The 18,345-nt window shown below is 60.3% G+C and overlaps 1 protein-coding gene across 1 annotated transcript; it reads right to left on the reverse strand.

Moving 5' to 3' along the window:
* Nucleotides 1-886: 886 nt before the first annotated feature.
* On the reverse strand, nt 887-18,169 carry LOC128910109 (protein O-GlcNAcase-like). Its single transcript, XM_054203002.1, has 17 exons — nt 17,896-18,169; nt 14,231-14,282; nt 10,881-10,978; nt 10,271-10,401; nt 9,549-9,720; nt 9,108-9,206; nt 8,642-8,926; nt 8,202-8,330; nt 6,498-7,693; nt 6,252-6,426; nt 5,908-5,964; nt 4,896-4,981; nt 4,547-4,651; nt 2,696-2,787; nt 2,183-2,375; nt 1,926-2,097; nt 887-1,545 (listed from the first exon to the last, which is right to left on the reverse strand). The coding sequence occupies exons 1-17, from the start codon at nt 17,933-17,935 to the stop codon at nt 1,409-1,411; spliced, it is 3,219 nt and encodes a 1,072-aa protein (XP_054058977.1). The 5' UTR covers nt 17,936-18,169; the 3' UTR covers nt 887-1,408.
* Between the last annotated feature and the right edge of the window lie 176 nt (nt 18,170-18,345).

An 18,345-nucleotide genomic window follows, 5' to 3' on the forward strand; every position in this document is an offset into this window, starting at 1 on the left:
GGGGGGAAGGGGGGCTGTACCCTGCGGGGGGGCAGCCCCGGGCCTTCCTGCGCACAGCCCAGCACTCCCCGCCCGCTCGTGGGGGGTCCCCGAGCCTTGCGTGGCCGTGGGCACTGGGTTCCACCGGCCCCGGAGCACCGAGCTCCCCGTCCAGTCTGGGTGACCCGCGGCAGCCCCGCGTACAGGGACAGGGCTGCTGCCACCCTTCCGAGCGGCTCTCGGGGCACGGCAAGCCATAGTCCTGGCAAGGGGCAGGGAAGGGAAGGGCTGCCCGAGTCCCCCCCGCTTCTGGTCTCTTGGCCACCCCTGCCCCCACCTCCTCCTCACCTCTGGGGCCAGCCGGCTCTGGAGGGCACGGAAGAGAAACCTTCAATGATGATTTTCTCCTTCCACCCTTCCCTCCCAGCACTTTTCCAGAGGCTGCAGCAGCATGGCTGGACAGACGCCTTCCCCCTTGGTCCTCCTGGCCGTCCTGGATGTGCAGCGGCCCCCAGACCCACAAGGCAGCCGTGACTACAGGGAAGGCCCAGGCCCCAGGGGGTCCCATCCCTCAAGAGAGCCCTATCTCGGGGGGGAGCCTTGCTGGGAGCACACGCTGCCAGCTCCTGGAGCTCCTTCCTGGCGCTCAGTGCAAGGGATGCAGCTGGAGAGGCAGATGTGTGGGGAGCTGCCTCGTTTGGGGTTACACAGGACCGGCTGCAACGACAGCCAGTGTGAGGCAGACGGACAGGGCTGCGCGGCAGGTGGGCATGAGGGTGTGAGGGGGACACGCTGGTACCCCAACACTTTCCCTCAGGAGATGAACCATGATGAGAGTCCACCAAATGCTTTATTGCCAAGGACAGCACTTCCCTCAGCCCCTGGGCAGCAGTGATGGTGGCTGCCTCACTGTGTCCCATACCGGATTGGTCCATACAGACAAGAAGGTCCTGGGTGCCGAGAGCCAGCCCCAGCACCAGCTGCCCAGGCTAAGGCTACACAGAGGATGGAGAGAGGTGGACAGCCCAGCCTGTGGGGCAGGGATGCTCCCTTAGCGCTAACACGCTCTGAGACCACTACCCTAGATACTGCCTGTGGGGGTCTGCAGGCAGCCTGGGGGTGTTGCTGGCTCCCCAGCAAACGTGGAGGGTGCTCAGCACGCAGGAACAGTTGGGGAAGGAGTGGAGAGGCCCTGATGCCCAAATCACCTGAGATGGCAGAAATACTTCTCTGTCGCCCAAGGACCCTCACAGCCTCGTGCCCTGCACGTATCCCAGTGTCCCCACACAGGCCGTGTCCCCCATCACGTGTACCTGCCCTGCTCAAGGTGCCCCTCTGCTCCCACTCCCTCAGGCTGATGCTGTGCGGGATGGGGAGGCAGCCTGTCCCGTGGCACTGCCTCCCCGTGCCCGCACCCGACGCGGTGCGCTCAGAGGAGACGTCCCAGGAGCCGAGCGTCGGGGGAGTTGCCCCAGGCCACCGGCAGGGCGACGAAGCCCAGCTTGCTGTAGAAGCTCAGCTGCTGCCGGTCAGCGGCACTGACCTGGCAAAACACTCCCCGTGACCCTGGAAGGGAGGTGAGAAGACGTCAGGCCCCTGGCACCAGAAACCCAGCGCTGGGGCTGGGGGACAGTGGCTGGGACCCCCTCCACAAGGGAGTCAGCCTCTCCGCTGCCCTTTGTCACTGGGTGCCTTCACCATGCCCTGAGACACAGGTCCACGTGTCTCCTGGTGCAAGGGGAGGGCACGGTGCATGGGAGCTGGGGCCAGACTGCATCAGAGAGGGGACGGGGAGCCCCGGTGAGGGCTACCCCAGCCCTGTGCCGGGAGCTGGGGTTCAGGTGGAGCCAGCCCCCGGCTCTGGGGTGGGCAAGGAACAGTCAGGATGGGGTTGTGCTGGATCAAGGGGGCCCCAGCCCCCCCCAGCATGGGGAGGTCATGCTCACCATTGGCCCTGAGCGCGCTCAGCAGGCAGATGGCCAGGCTGCGGCTGGCCCCCACGTCCAGCACTCGGGGGGCCGTGCCCAGCTGTACCAGGGAGGGGAAGCGCCGCAGCACAGGCAGGGGCACAGCCGGTGGCTCTGCGTGGAAGAAGAGCAGTGCTTCCTCCAGGGCATCCTGCAGGGGACAAATACAAGTGAGGGAACCCCCTCCACCCTCGTCCCCCATACCCGCTTCCCCTCTGCTCCAGGTGCCCCCTCACCTGTCCCAGAGCTGAGGCACCTGCGCCCAGGTCTCGGGGGTATTTGTGCCGCATGGCCAGCAGCCAGCTGCTGTCTCGCTGTTGCAGGAAGCCTTCAGCGCAGAGTGCTCCGGCTGCGTAGCCGCACGGACCACCCTCATCCTCCAGCACAAACGTGTACTCGGGGCTCAGGCTCAGGAAGCTGCCCAGCAGCCTGCCAGCCAGAGCAGGAGCAGCGCTGAGCTGCTGCCCCAAGCCCAGCCTGCCCCCGGGAAAACTCAGACCAGCCAGATTGCTCCTTCCTGCCCCGGTGGGACAGCACTCCACCACCCATTGGACCATCCCTTTGAGACCCCCCCTGTTGAAGCCCTCAGCCTTCTTGCCCGCCACCAGCCATGGTGCAGGCAGAGCTGGTCCCCGCAGGGATGTGAGGAAAGAAGCCGCTGCCTCACACCATGGCGCTGCATCGCCCTGCACACGGCTGGGCTCAGCCTGTGCCTGGCAAGAGGGAGCCCCCGAGGGACCACGTCTCACCTGTCACCGAGGAGATCAGGGTGGGCTGCAAGGATCTCTGCAACTTTGGGGTCACAGTCCAAACTCTCCTGGCACATTCGGTAAAGCTCTCCCTGGAAGAACCAGACCCACCTCAGCCCTGTCTCTGCCTGCCCTGCCCAATTCCTGCCCCACTGCTGCCCCTCAGCTGCCTGCTGCCCTGCCACTGGCTCTACCGCAGCACCGTGTACCAGCAGCTGCCCCAGTTGACCATAAAGAAGGACCATAACCAGGGCTGTGGCCTCCAGCGTGTCCTGGCCAGGGGAAGGTATGAAGGTCTGTGCTTCAGCTGTCCAAGGGTGCTGGCCTCCATGCCAAGTGATACACCATGCACCACCTTCTGCTGGCCTCCGAGGCTTGTTGCCACAGGACAGCAACACTTCAAAATGAGAAATTGCCATTCCAGTCAGGCATCCCAGAGCAGCAGCAGCCGAGGAAACGCTGCTCAGTCCCAGGATGGAGCATGCTCAGAGCAGCCAGAACAGCAGCGAAACCAATACTGAAACTCAAGTCTCCACGGAGCATGTGCAAAGTGGGACATCTCAAAATTTCTCCGTTTTGGTCAGATTTGAGTTTGCTGCTGCTCATGGGGATCGGCGAAAAGAACATCCCGATAAAAGCATTGCTTCTCAAAGGAAAGGCTGCCCTGAACACTGACCGGGAAGGGCAGGACAGTGCCCTTCTGAACGCCATTCCCAGAATGGGCTGAAGGGCTTAGCTGGATTTTTCTCTCGAAGTTTCAGTGGACACAGAGGTTCAGCTTGTTCAAGTTTAGCCTGATCAGATGAAATCTGACAAGAGGCAATTGAAAACAAGCTCTTGCAACGAGAATTGCTGGCAGCCGCAGTCTGATATTATAATCTGCTCTCATGTGCTTGCAACTCCTCCTCTGTTATTTACAAGTGCTGCAGCTGGGCATTGCCGGGTACTGTATTTAGCAGGGATGTGCAGTTGTGTCTGTGATGGCTGGATTTGCAGCGTTAGCATTTCCTTTAGCTAGGAGAGGCAGCAGGCTGAGGGAGCAGGGTGTTCGCTGCAGACTCGGTGGTACGTGGGGAACCCAGGGCTCTGCTGGATTTGGCAGCAGTTAAACATCTGTGTTCACCCACTTCCAAATTCTCCCTTTCCCTCCCCATCCCATGGAACTGCTGGGATGTCAAACAGAGCTGGGGAGGTGGGGGGCACTGGCAGCAAGCAGGCTGACCAGAGCCTCTCCAGCAGGGAATGATCCTGTAAACTGGATGAATGTTCGAAGAAGGGACTGATTTGAAGATGAACCTCAAGAGGCTCAACCAGAGCTGCAGACTGATGAATGCTGCAGGAAGTCGCCATCCAGACTTGTCCTGTTCTGGATCTTTCCTGGCATCCTTGCGGCCACTGCTGGAGATCAGTGCTGGGGATTCTCTGGAGATTGCCCTCGCAACATGGTGACCCCAAGTCTGTGCCAGTTGATCTGTGGCTATGTCTGCTGCTCATTTCTGAGCCAGGTCTCCCTCTCCTGCTGCTGCCTGCCAGGAGGGGCTCCGCCAGGGCGCTCGTCGCAGGGAGGCAGGTGATGGTCCCTGCCAAGGCCACTGGCCACAACACCTGCTCTCCGGCCCATGGGGCTGACACACTGCTGGACACAGCCCTGGGTGACCTGCCCCACCTGCTCTGAGCAGGGTCCAGGCCCCAGAGATCTCTTCCCATCTGTATCGTCCTACACTGCAAGCTCAGCCTTGGGGGTCAGCAGTAGACAAGCATGTATCTTGTTAGCGCACATTCAGCACAAGCCATGCAAAGGTAGCTCTGGCCTGAGTGATGCGGGCCACCCCTTCGGGCCGTGACTCTCACCTTGTCCAGAGGCAGCAGTGGGCGCAGGAGGTACAGCTGGCTGGATGGAAAGAGCGGAGGTGGGTGGTAGAAGAGATCACAGCTGTTCCCCACAGGCAGCAGTGCCTGGAAGAGATACAGTCCATCAAGGAGCAGGTTGTCCTGGCTCCAAACCTTGTCCTGAATGCAGCAGGAGGAGTGTCCCTCTGAGGGACCCTAAACCCCAGGAGCCGCAGCCAAGGCGCAGGGGCCCACGGCAGCTCTGCCTTCCCAAGCTTGCAGCAGCACAATGACAGGGCCAGCAGCAGCAGCTGGGATCCTGGTTTCCCAAAGGCTCCTTCACCCCCTCCAGATATGGGCATGCTCTCACCTGCAGCTCTCCAAAGAGGCCCCCCCGACGCGCCCAGGGCTCAGCGTCTCCCCCCAGCAGCATCGGGGCAGTGATGCTCTGGCACCCTGTAGGCAGCAGGAGACAGACAAATGTGAGGTGAACAAAAACCTCCTGGCCAGGGGAAGATCAGCCTCCACCACACAGCCACATCACAATCACACTGGCCACAGCTCCAAGGACCTGCCCCCACAGCTGTGCAGCCTGGGCACAGGACCCTGCCTGGGCTCAGGCAGCCAGCCCCATGCACTGGGGTCGCAGCATGCCCTCCGAAACAGGGCTTGAAATGGGAGAATGGGGAAAGGTATGGGCTTTCCTCCATGAAAGGTTTAAGGTAAAGACACAGCTCCTGGCTACAGCTGGGAAGCTGCAGCCTGGCACAGACAGCAGCACCTGTGCCTGTGGGAACTTGCCCTGCGTGCGGCTGCTTCCCTGTGGAATTGGTTCAAGACACCCAGCCCCATCCCACACTGGGCTTGGAGACCCTCTCAGGTTGTCATCTGGTAACACTTCATGGTTTGTAAGAGGTCATGAGGCTCACAGAGCAACCAGGCAATCCTAAATGAGAGGAACGGGGTCTCACAAAGTGATGCACAGGCATTCAAAATGCAGCCTCACCTCTGTCTCCCAGGGCATTACTGCTCCAAATGGCCCATTGATCCCTTTTACCAGAAAGGCTAAGAGGTCCTTGGATTAAAAGGGCTGAGGAACATGCCTTAGAAATAGGCATTCCCTCTAGACTGTGAGAGATGGTGAAGAGCTACTCTGATGACCGCTCTGTCCCCAGCAGCAGTGCCCCATCCTGCCTCAGCATCTCAGGGCACCCAGGGCTGCCAGGCTTCCCACAGCCATTCCCACTGCTCGGCAGGCAGGGCGCGGGAAAGGGCAGCCCGATGGCAACTGCTGGCTGCTGCTGTGGGGCTGGAGGTGATGGAGGGCAGCAGCCAGGGCCCCACCGCCCAGGCGGGTGAGCCAGGGCAGCACTGGTACTTACAGCCAAAGCAGCTTCCCCAGGTGCCCTTGGGGTCAGGGTCGCAGAGGAGATGGCCATCTGCAAGGGAGGTGAGATGGTGAGCAAGGGTCAGCGGTGGGGAAGGTGTCAAGGGTGTTCACCCCTGGCTGGACATAGGGACCTCAGACCTCTCAGAGAGGGTCTCAGGGCACCTTCACCTCTTTAGGGAGAGAAACAGTGGATCACCACAGAACAAGCTTCAGATGCCCCGGGTGTGCCACAGTGGCCGGGGACCTCTACACTTCAACATGGCTGGATTTGGCCAGGGTGCAAATACGTGCTATGAGGCCACAGGGGCTGGCTCAGGGCTGGCATCAGCCACCTACCCAGCCAGCGGACGAAGGCACTGGCGGCCAGCAGCATGTTGCGGATGTCCCAGAGGTAAGGGTGGAGGTCGTAGAGCAGCGCCCGTCCGGCACTGCTGACGAAGCGGCTGTGCAGGCGGCATGTCTGAGCGCAGAGCAGCTGGAAGGACTGGGCTCGGCTGCGCCACCGCGTGCTCTGGGGACGGACCAGGTGTCAGCACTACCATGACAGGCACCGTCCCGCAGCAGTGCCTGGACCAGCCTTACCTCACAGGCATCGGGTGCTGTGGCTGGGATGCCCACGCTGAGGCTGTTTGCCCGGAGCCACCGGAAGTGCTCCAGGAGATGCTGTGCCTGTGGCCCATGATGGTAGGGCAGGTAGAACAGCTCCACCAGCATCCGCACCTCCTCCAGAGTCAGCTGTGCTGTGGTGTCGGACCTGGCCTCCTTGATGGCCAGCAGTGCCGTAGGGATGGACCCAGCCTCCTCTGGGCTCAGTGGTGCCATGGGGATGGGCCTGGCCTCCTCTAGGGTCACTGGAGCTGTGGGGCTGGACCTGGCCTCCTCTGGGGTCACCGGCACTGTGGGGCTGGTCCTGGCCTCCTTGGGGGTCAGTGGTACCATGGGGCCAGACCCAGCCTCCTCTAGGGTCACCGGTGCTGTGGGGCTGGACCCAGCCTCCTCTGGGGTCACTGGAGCTGTGGGGCCAGACCCAGCTTCCTCTAGGGTCACCGGTGCTGTGGGGCTGGACCCAGCCTCCTCTGGAGTCAATGGTGCCACGGGACCAGGGCTAGCACCAACCTCATTGGTGAGCAGTGCAGAGGGGCCAGGGCTGGCACCAGCCCCATCAGTGAGCAGAGCCATGGGCCCAGGGCTGGCGCCAGCCCCATCAGTGAGTGGTGCTGGGTGGCCAGGGCTGGCACCAGCCCCAGTCCCTGGGGGTGTCTGGGGCATGTCAGCCCTGCTGGCCTCAGGCTGGGTGCCGCTGGGGGGCTGGGGGAGACTGTCACCCCCTGTCATGGCATCCCCTGGCATGGGTAGGGGAAGGTTCTGGCTGGTATTCGCCCCATTGCTGCAGCACATTGTGGGGTCTGGGCTGTGGAGAGTCTCGGTAGCCACTTGGGTTCCTGTGGACTGGGCAATCCCAGCTGGGCTGGGCAGAGCAGAGGAGGACTCACAGCTCTCTCCGCTCCCCGTGGTGAGCTGGTCCTCGTCCCCTGTGGGGCTTTGCCGACCACCAGCAGAGGTCCTGCTCCCACTGCCCTTCTCGGGCTCCGAGGTCACCTTCCTCCTTGCCTCCCCTGGTGCCATGCTGCAGGGCTCAGGGCCATGCTGGTCTGCCTCACTGGGAACAGAGTCGTGGGGCTTGGGGTCGGGCACAACCTCCTGTCCTCCTGCTGTGCTGGGCTGCAGCCTTGTTCCTCCCTTGAGGCTGACGCTGGGGTGTCCTGGGGTCCTTCCTCCTGGTGGAAAGGATGAAGGGGGCAGCCCCTCTGGCACCTGCCTGGAAACTCTGCCTGTGGGGCAGGACAGCCCAAGGGACAGCCATGCCAGGAAGCCCCATCTCCGAGCTGGCAGGGACCAGAGTACTGTACTCTGAAGTTTGGGCCTCCGTGGCTGGGGAGGCCACAGGCTTTGCAGAGGCAAACTCTGCGAAACACCAAGCACGCACCGGGCTGAACCCCCTCTTCCAGAGACGTATCATGGCCCAGGCTCCCATGCTGCCAGACAAGGCGATCCCCTCTGGGATGCAGCCAGGGCAGGAGCACCCACAGGGCAGCATGGCACAGTGGACACGCACGCCTGCCCACCACGACACACAGACCCCGTGGCAGCACGAGCCACAGCGCCCCATCCAAACGGGCAGGACATGGGGGTCCCTCACCCCACCCAGCTCCCAGAAGAGCTGGTCCAGTGCTCCGGGGGCAGGGGAGGGTGAGGGATGCTGCACCATGTGAGTTCATCACCTACCTGGCTCCAAAGCCTGACGGTTTATCTCAGCCACCCAGTCAAGCAGTGCCAGCTCCAAGGCCTCCTGGGGGCTGTATCTCCCCTCCTGCATGCCTTGGCTGTCCCCCAGGGCTGCGGCACTTTCCATCCCTAAGGAACCGGAGCTCATCAGCCTGGGCAGCCCCACTCTTTGCTTGATGGAGCTATCCCATGCAACACCAAGGGCGGGCAGACCCCCCTCCCTGCCCCAAGAAGATGTCCCCAGGACAGATCCCACGGCCCAGGATGTCAGGTCGTGTCCAGCCAGGTGAGACTCCTCACCCAGGCTGCCGTGCAGGAAAGCCTGCAGGGCCACGGCAAAGATAGGCAGTGATGGCCAGGGCCTTGTCCTTCGTGCACAAGCCCACTGCCAGTGCTGGGGCCCCACGCACAGAGCTGCCTGGGGCGCCGGGGACAGGTACCTGCGTGATCAGTGTGGGCACAGCTCCTCAGCTCGCTCTGAAACCAGCTGCCCAGTGTGTGTATGGGGATGAAGTTGGCCTGGAGTTCGCAGTTGGGGTTGAGGAGCAGCCCACGGAGCCTGGGCATGAGGCCAGGGGCACGTCCTGTGTAGGGGCCCAGGAAGACGCGTCGGCAGTCATAGTCGTTGGCATACAGGTTGTCCCAGATGACAGGGCGGCGCCGCAGGACACCCTCCACCTCCTCCAGCAGTGTGGCCGAGAGCTCCTGTGACACCACCTTTGGGCCTGGAGCATCACAGCGCACTCACAACAGGGACATGCACACGTCTGGGCACTCAGCATTAAGGCGAGGGTCAAGTCACCCCAACCCACACTCCCCAGCCAGAAGGAGTGCAGACCCACAGCCCGACCCACTGCCTGCCTGGCCGGGGCTGCACACGTCGACAGAGCCAGGCTGGACACTCACCTGTCCAGATGACACCGATCCCTGGGAGCAGCTCCTGGCCGAGGGTCAGCAAGTAGCAGGACTTGGTGGGGCTGGGAGAGCAGAGAGAGCTGCAGTACTCTGGGGAGAAAGCACAGAGCATCCCTTGAGGGGCAGAGAAACCGGGAGGGGAGAGGCTGCCTGGGATCAATGGACAGGGGCCAGGGAGATGCGCAGTGCAGGGACGCTGAAGCACCAGCCCATCTGCAGCCTGGTCCTGTCCTAGTCCTGAGATCTCCAGGCCTCCCACAGGAGCATGAGGGGGCTGGGGGAAGCCACAGAGGCTGTCAGGGCAGTCATCTGTCAGCAGACACAGGTGCTGGGTACAGCCAGCCAAAGGGCACCCTGGTCTGCTGTGGGGTACCACGGCTGGCCAAGCACCGGGCTCCCAAGTATCTGGGGCCGCATGGCTGCAGCTGGTACCTGTAGGGCAGAAGAGGAAGACGGAGGGTTGGCCCAGCTCCCGGTACACCTCGTTGGCCACAGACGCCTGAGCCTGCGCCAGGGAGGGGAAGACGTCTCTGTCGGCTTGGCACATGCAGGGGTCGATGTCATCGAAGAGCAGCGCGAAGGAGTGGCACCCCATGGCAGCCACCTGCGGGCATGGGCATGGGCTGCTAGGATCCCTGGGCAGCAGAGAGAAAGGAGGCAGCGAGCCCCGGACAAGCTCCTGCCGCCTGGGCCCCGTAAGGACAGCAGAGGTCTGGGGCACCTGCACAGATGGGGCAGGCAGAGCAGCCCTCGCTGCATCCCCCATGCCTGCCCAGCAGATGCCACACACAGCCCCACGTCCATGATTCACCCCACTCCAAGCCCACGGGGCAAACCCACTGTGCTGGAGGCTCTTTACCCTCCCTGGGGACTGGGGGCTCCTCACCAGCCTGCAACCAGCCTCTGCTGCTGCCCAGCAAGCCCTGGGGCTTGGCTGGTCCCCTCCTGCCCCCAGTGCTGCCCACTAGCAGCCAGCCATCCACGGAGCCCTCGGCTCTCTGCCACCAGGCACCCCACAGGGCTGCTGCCTGATGCACAGCAGCAGGAGGGGTTTACAGCCCCACACCAGCCTTTGGGGTGGGCATGGGGACCACGCACAAGCACACGTGCCCCTCGCCTGGGAGCAGTGGGATGAAGGAATGGCCCCACGGTACCTGCCTGAGTTTTTGCTGCAGCAGGAGCCGATCCCCGGCACTCGAAAACACCATGTCCTGGCCGGCAGAAATGGCGAAAACAAACTCCACACCCTGTTCTTGGGCAGCTTCGATGAGAGACCGCATGCGGGCTGGGGACAGAGCAGAAGGGGTGCTGTGAGCGCTGGGAGGCAAGGGATGGAGAGACACAAGGGATAGAGGGAGGGGGAACCACAGTGGCCTGCAAGGAAGGAGCTGAGGGCATCAGGAGGCATGAGAGAGCCTCTGGAGGGGAGGCCCAGGGGAGAGAGTTCCCAGTCCCTTGGGACAGAGAGGGCTCTCCGCAAGGGTCCGTGGACCCTGGCATATTTTAGCATATTGCTAGAGACCCATGCAAGGAGCTCCCCATGCTGGGTGGGCTCCTAGGCGATTCCGTGTGATGGGCAGAGTCCGGGGAGGCTCCTTATACTGGGTAGGGTCTGGGCGTCTCCTTGCACTGGGCAGTGCCAGCGGGGATCCCTGCAATGGGCAGGTTCCTGGCAGGAACTGGCTGAGATGCAGATCACGCTTCACCCTTAAGGACCCGGGACGCCTGCGGCCCACCCGTGCTGGGGCCCAGCAGAGCCGCTACCTGCCTCATGCTCTGTGTAGGGCTCTCGCCAGAGCAGTCGGTGCTTCAGCTCATCCTTGGGTGCGTACATGTAGCAGTTCAGCCCCCGGTGTTTCAGCCTGTGCAGTAAGGAGAAGAAGGGGTCACCCAAGGCTCTAGACAGGCTCTTTGCAAAGAGGCATCCGGGCAATTGCCAGCCCACAACACCAAGAGCTCCTCAGCCCTCTCCTTCCCTGGAGCTGCACCGTGTCCTGCAGGCTTCGAGCCTCTTCTCGCACAGAGCTCCCCCCCAAACTGCAGAGCCACAGCTCCTCCTCTGCACAGGGAGCCCTGCCCTGCGTACTTTTGACGGCCACACGAAGACATAAATCTCACCCAGTGCTCCCAGTGCTCAGCCCAAAGATCCCCCTTTAGGGACCTCCAGAAAGATAGTGCATCTGGACGAGAAAGACATCCTCAGAGACATCCTTGTTGCCTCCTGGGAGCTGGGTTGAGTTAACACCCTTGCTGCGGAAAAAGCAGGTGGGAGGGACCAGCTTAGCCTAAACAGCCTGTCACCTGTCTGGAAACCCCCAGAGTGCTGAAAAACGGTGACTGCTGAAGCAGAGCTTTGTCAGGGTGGGCAGCAGAGCTGGGCAAGCGTGAACCCATTGCAGGATGCTGCACCCGTGCAGTTTGCAGGTGACAAAGACCAAGTCAGTGGAGAATAAAGGAGCAGATACAGCACTCAGACGCAGCAATTTGACCTGGCTGTTAAGCAGGGCTTCAGCAAGCAGTATAATTCTTAACACAGACAAGCATAAAGTCCTACCTAGGTAAAAGAATACAGAAGATATGGTGTCTGAACTTAACATAACAAGCAATTAGTTGAACGTGAGTGTCCTCTGCAATGCCACTGGTAACTCAGCATAACAGAGAGCCTCGGATGAATCACTGCAGAGTGTCAGGCAGGGCTACGGAGATTCGGTGACCTCTGTGCTGGCTGCAGATGCTGCCAGAGCAGTGGCCAGAGCGTAGGAAAAACACTGATAAACTAGAGTGAGTCTGTCAAGGAGCCACACACACACACACAGAGGTGGAAAGACTGCAAGCAACAGAGTCTTGGAGCCCAGTCTGCTCATCTCCTCAGCGCTCTGGAGGAGAGAAAAGCCACACCCGGCAGTCTGGGACATGGTGGGGTCCAGAGGTGACTCATGGGGGCAGGCATATGGGCGAGACAGGAGAGGAAAGCTCTCCAGATGCTCCACTACAGTCAGAGCTGAGAGGAAGCAGGTCTGAGAGACATCAGGGCCTGCCTGCTTCAGATTGCACCGTCATAAGGCCCTTTCTGGCTTCAAAAAGCACAAACTCCTTCCAGAATCTCCCCAGCAATCCAGGACTCACTGGAAATTATCAGGACGGGGCAGACACCTCACTAGACAGCTCTTTTGGCACTCCTGTATGAAAGCCATCTGATATATTCATTTATTTTTATTTATCCTCCTTAGTAGACGATGTTTTACATTTTCCCACGATGAACAGACTGGGAAGCACTTAGTGTACCACATGATACAAGTGCCTCATCTTGTTTCTTTCCAGAGAAGAAAAACACGGATGAACATACTGCTCACATGTACAAACATGTGAACATACATCCCCGTCCAGCACCAGACAAGGCCATCATTAGACCTTCTCATTCCTAATATATTTTAAAACATCGCACCTTGTTTTCCTTCCTGCACGTTTCCCCCAAATTTTCTAAGCTACGTTTTTCTGTCTCTGCATCTCTGGTTGCTGTGCGATGGTCCTTACTTGCATTTGTGACCACCCACCCTGTCACCAGTGCACTCTCACAGCGTGACTGTCACATTTCCCACACAGTACGTGGCTGCCACTGCCATCACCAGTACAGTCACCAGCACACGGCCCTGCTCTGGCCCACTGCCCGGCCATCACTGGTGCACTGCCCACACTGTCACCAGCACACTGCCCACACTGTGACCAGCACACTCTCCACCCTATCCCCAGCGTGCCGCCCATGCCATCACCAGGGCAGTACCCACACTGACCAGTGCGCTGCCCAGACCGTCACCATCGTGCTGCCCATGCCAGATGCTCCACAGGAGGCTCTGCGTGTCCCCAGTCTGTTGGTGGCAGGTCCTGCCCACATCCTTCCGTCACAGGGACACATGGTGACATACAGACATACACGGGGACTCACAGGGACACGGGGCCCCCTCCACACCAGGCAGGGATGGCAGCCTCAGGCTAAAGGGGCCACCTGTGTCCACACTGGAGTGATGCGGGTTTGCTGTGCCATCTGTTTCCACAATGATAAGCCTGGCTCCAGCGAGGCCGGGCTGACTGGAAACACCTGCTTGGTGCGCTCGCTGGGAGCGCAGGATGGCAGGGACAGTGGCCGCGGGCAGGGCGAGCTGGCCGCTTGTAGTGAGTGGTAGTAGGCACGCAGCGTGCTGTCCTGTGGCCAGTGCACCCACAGGGGCTGGTGCCACGTGGCGCTGCCCATGCCTGCGTGGTTCAGAGATGAGGCAATGGGTGCTCGTCCTGCCGGGTCAGCACCCAAGGTGGGCTTCCAGCCTCCTGAACACTCCCATGTTCTCTCTCATGCGGATCTGACTTCCCATTGCTAGCCCCAGCCCCTCTGCCTGCTCCCCAACACCCCCCTGCGCATGGGCTGCCATAGATGACCCACACCATGCTGCAGTCGGGGCAGAGCAGCTTTTCTGGTGCCTCCAGAGGCAGCATCGCCAGGCTCCCGTAGCCCCCACGCTCCTCTCCAAACCCTTCCCAGCTGCCATTGCTCCTCCCATGGCCGTGGACAGCAGGGCCCGACCCTGTCCCACCAACAGCTCCCTGTGGGTCTGCACCCTCACTGGGGCACCAGTGCCAGCTGGGCAGTGCCAGCATGCAGGGGCTGGTGCCCGACCAGCCTCTTCCAGGCCCCATCCCCCGACCCCATGCCCTTGGAGAGCCCAGCCCTGCCCCAGGCCCCCGCCAGGCACATCTGTCTGCAGCTGGGCTGTGGCAGAGTCCCAGCACCATCTGCTGGCACAGGGCAGCACAGCCCGCATTTGTCCGGGCGTCCTTGGGCTGCCTGTCCACCCCGCAGCCGCCAAATCCAGGCCCAGGGCCGGGGGGGCGTCTTTCCCCAGGCTGGATCCGGGGGTTTAGGAGTACTGGGACAGAGGGGCACTGTGAGAAGTCTGACCCGCCTTCGCTGCCATCACCCCGGTGTTCTAAAGTCAGGGCAGCACCAGAAGCCTCCCTCCAGCAGGTTTTCCTCACAGCTCCTGCCTCAACAGCACTCTGGCTCCCACCTTGTCCCTCTGCCGCAGGCTAGTACTTTCAGAGAGGAAAGTTCAGGTACTTGCCATTGAAAGAGAAGTTTCCTCTGTTCCATAGACCACGGTCTCCCATAGAAACCTGTAAAAGGGAAAAAAAACAACCAAAATGCAGCCGTCAGTAACTGCCTTAAAACAGAGTCCTCTGTACTATCCCTAAGTGGCTGGTCTTAAACCCAGAGACCCACCAGGTGTTCACCTCGGGGCACTCCAAATGTCTGTTGCCCTGCTATGGTCTTGCTGAGCATTGGTAATCAAACAAGTGGGTACAATGTCTGTGGTTCCATCCTTCCCAGAAAGAGACATCTGTGAAGAATTGCACAAGGTCGCATTTAACCTGGGAGGAACCGGCAGAGTAAAAGCCAAGCCTAGAGGAGATGGCTGAGAGCTGGCTAGGTTCTAAGGCACTCTAGCATGATTTTGGGGTGTGCCAAAGCACAGAGCTATTGTACATCTATCCTAGAGTTTCCTGCCTGGGGATTTTCTTCTTTACAGCGACCTGCTCTGTGTCTCTGCATCTCTCTGTGTCTGTGCAGTGTCAGGCTCTGTCAAGTAAAGCATCATCACTCCTGTATGGGCTATAAAAGCTGCTCTCTCTGGCCTTAATCACTGCGCCACCCAAACGGCACCAATGCTGCACTGACACAGCTCACCCCTACGCCCTGCCAACACAAACCTGCACTGCAGCAGGGCAGGACTTTGAGGCAGCATCCCTGTCCCACAGCAAGCCATTTAGATCAGGAACACACAACCAACCCATGGGGATGCCCACAAGTGCGGGGACTGTGACTCCACAAAACATTTCACAGGCACCTTGTCTGTCCCCCACTGGAAAACACCATCCCCACAAGCTTGCAAAGGGAAAATCCAGCAAGGGAGAGCACACCAGGGAGCAACTTCACCAGTTGTCTGCTAACAAAGACACTCATCAACGAGCAAAAAGGCTGGCCGCAAGGACATTGCCCTTCCAGAAAGTTCACGTCAACAAAACCAAATGCAGGAACTACAGATCTGGAGTCAGCAAATTCCCAAGTGTTTCTTAACGTTTGCACTTCTGCTGCTTGCAGGATTTAGGTGGTTGTTGGGTGGTTTTTGGGCATCAGAATCTGACACAAGCTTGAGGCTGCAGCACCGCAGCAGCTGACAGTCTGCCCTGCGCTCTGCATGGCAGGGAACCAGTCTGTGACCGGATACACGCAGCACCCATTCCCCTGTTGGGACCGCTTTCAAGGAAGGGCCCTTCCTATTTCAGCATGTAGGAAGACCTGGGAGGGGCAGAGTTGTCTGCAAAGGCAGCAAGAAAGAATACCCAGTGGAAAGCAAGCCAGTTCACTTGGGGGCAATGGGAGAATAGGCAGGTAAGTGGGTTTGGAGAGATGCAGATTTGACGGCTTCTTGAAGAGGAGGTCGAGGGGAACCTGTAAGTATTCCAACCCAGACATTAAATTTATCAAGAGAAGGACCTTCAGTCACTTCAATTCTCTGCAAGATCTGCACATCTACAATGTGAAGTCTCACAGAAAATACTTTACGTCTTGAACAGCGATGGCAATCAGCCATCAAGGCAGCTTCCTAGTTTCGGATGGGCTCTGCATCATGGGAAACTTTTAAATCAGTCAATGCACTTTCTGGCAGACAAAGCCAACAGGAGCAGATATTCAGGGAAGTGAATGCATTCACTGAACCGGGCGGTGCACAAGGGCAGACGCAATGACTCTTAATTTGGGAGAAAGGACCAGCTCTCAGCATCTGGCACGAAACCAGCATTGCCCAGAAAGCACCCACATTTCCCCAGAGCACCTGAGTGCACAGGAGCTCATCTGCCTGGGAGGGGACCCCAATGCCCTGCTCCCTTTGGCAGGAGCCCCCCCTGCAGCCCTCAACATCAACCTGGGGGGGCAATGGCGTGGCAGGTTGCACCACAGCACACACTGAACATTATCTTCTTTGCAGGCAGATCTTCTCCCTGCCTGAACATTTCTACATGTTTTTTCCATCTACTCTGAAACAATATATATTCACCTTGCTAGCCATGCCCCAACATGCGTGGGGCCAAATTTGTGGCCACTCAAGCATCCCAGCAAACATTTCACCCAAAGAAAGTATTTCCATCATAAATAGATTTTCCATTTCCCAATCCATAGGAAGCCCTGCTCAGCTCACAGGGAGGTCCAGGAGTGCCTGTACAGCACCTGCCTGCCAGTGCCTCACTCACACTTTGCTGTGAACTGACACTGCCTTGCAAGCATGACACTCACCCTCCACACATGCCCTGCCAGCAGCAGCTCTGTTGAAAATGCCATCCTCGTGTATTCTGCCCAGTAAACTGGCTTAAATTGTACCAGCAAAATCCTGTCTGTACCTGCAGCTGCATCTCCAAAGGAGTGACGTTGGTGCTCTGTTTTTTTGAAGACAGATGAGCACCGATGAGTGACGCTGTGCGTTGGCACCTCGGCTCTCCCATAGCCCAAATCACTACATCAGTAACCCATCAACACCATTACTTGCCAAACTCTGGGCCATCTGGGATGACCCTCAGCAATTTCTTCACAACCGTTAGCAAAGTCCTGATGGACGCATTGGGAAGTAAAGTCCCTAGCCCCAACTGTTCCCCAGCTCCTCCTCTGTCCTGGGTGATCCAGATCCAGAGGTCACCCAGAGACATCAGTCTGTCCGTGCACTCTGGCTGCTGTTAGCAACATCCGGGGTGACAGGAGGGAGCAGGGTGCTCTGTCTAGGACACGCTACCCCTGGCTTGCCTTGGCCCTGCTACAGCCATACCCTGCTCAGCAGCCTGCCCGCTGCAGGACGAGCCTATGTTCCCTGCCTATGTTCCTGTGCTACCAGGGTAAGGGACACCTTTCCTCCCTCACTCTCTAGGGACCTCCTCCTCCCGGAGTCACCCTGCTGGCAGCATCTGTGTCCTTCCCTTTCCCACGTCAGCTTTCCGATATCAACGATTCTTTCCGACTCGTATTTCTTTTTACTGTCAACTTCCCCATCCCTGCACTTTCTATTTATTTTGTGCTTATTTGCATGGTGCTTTCGCTTCCTCCCAGGCAAGGCAGTGGACAGTGTGCTTCAGCGGGGTACTGTGCTGCCAGGAAAAGTAGAGATGCTTTTGCCTAGTGGGTGCCAAGGCCTGGCCCAGCTCCAGAGGTGCCGTGCTGCAGAAACAAGAGCTGGGGGCGAGGTGGGGGGGGAGCAGAAGGACAGGGCTGAGCCATATGGAGCAGCCACGAGAGACCAGGCTCTTCTTGGCCAGCTCTGGGCACGACCCAAGGCAGCGTTGCACTGCGGGCAGGGAGGCAGGAGGAGCACACACCGGGATGCTGCCCCCATGCCCAGGGCAGGGGAAAAAAACCACTGCAGAGTGCTGGAGGCTAGAGTACCGCATCCCCATGCCCCAGTGCAAGGGAGGCTTGGCTGTGCTGGGATGGTTGTGGGGTATAGCGGTGCCCTGGGGAAGAGATGGGGAGCGTCAATGGGGGGTGCTGGTTCCGTACCCCTGGGCTGAGATAGGGTGCTGTGCAGGGGCCCGGATCCCTGCCTCCCCAATACCCGGGATCCCGGGGGCGGCTCGGGTCCCGGCGGCCCTTCCCGGCCCCTCTTCGCTCTGGGTAGACCGGGCCAGCCCCTGCAATGCCCGGGGAGAAGGGGGCGCCGGCCCCGGCCGCGGCCCCGGAGGGACCTACCTTCCACCACGCCGCAGAGGAAGCGCGGCCGCCCCGCCATACCCGCGCAGGAGCGGCCCTGCCGGTGCTGGGGCGGGCGGAGGGGTGCGCGGAGGGAACGGAGGGATGCGCGGAGGGACAGAGGGATGCGCAGAGGGATGCTTAGAGGGATGGAGGGATGCAAGGAGGGACAGAGGAATGTGCGGAGGGATGCACGGAGGGACAGAGGGATACGCGGAAGGATGAGTGGAGGGACAGAGGGATGCACGGAAGGATACGCGGAGGGACGGAGGGATGCGCGGAGGGACAGAGGGATGCGCGGAGGGACGGAGGGATGGGCGGAGGGATGGAGGGGTGCGGGCGGGACTGGCGGAGGAACGGCTCCGCCGCCTGCCCTCCCCCGCGGAGACGCGCCCGCCGCAGCGCAGGGGGCGGCCCCGGCGGGTGGGGCCGCGGCGGGGCCAGTGCGCG

This window comes from Rissa tridactyla, chromosome 5 (genome assembly GCF_028500815.1).
Source record: "Rissa tridactyla isolate bRisTri1 chromosome 5, bRisTri1.patW.cur.20221130, whole genome shotgun sequence".
Classification (NCBI taxonomy): Eukaryota; Metazoa; Chordata; class Aves; order Charadriiformes; family Laridae; genus Rissa; species Rissa tridactyla.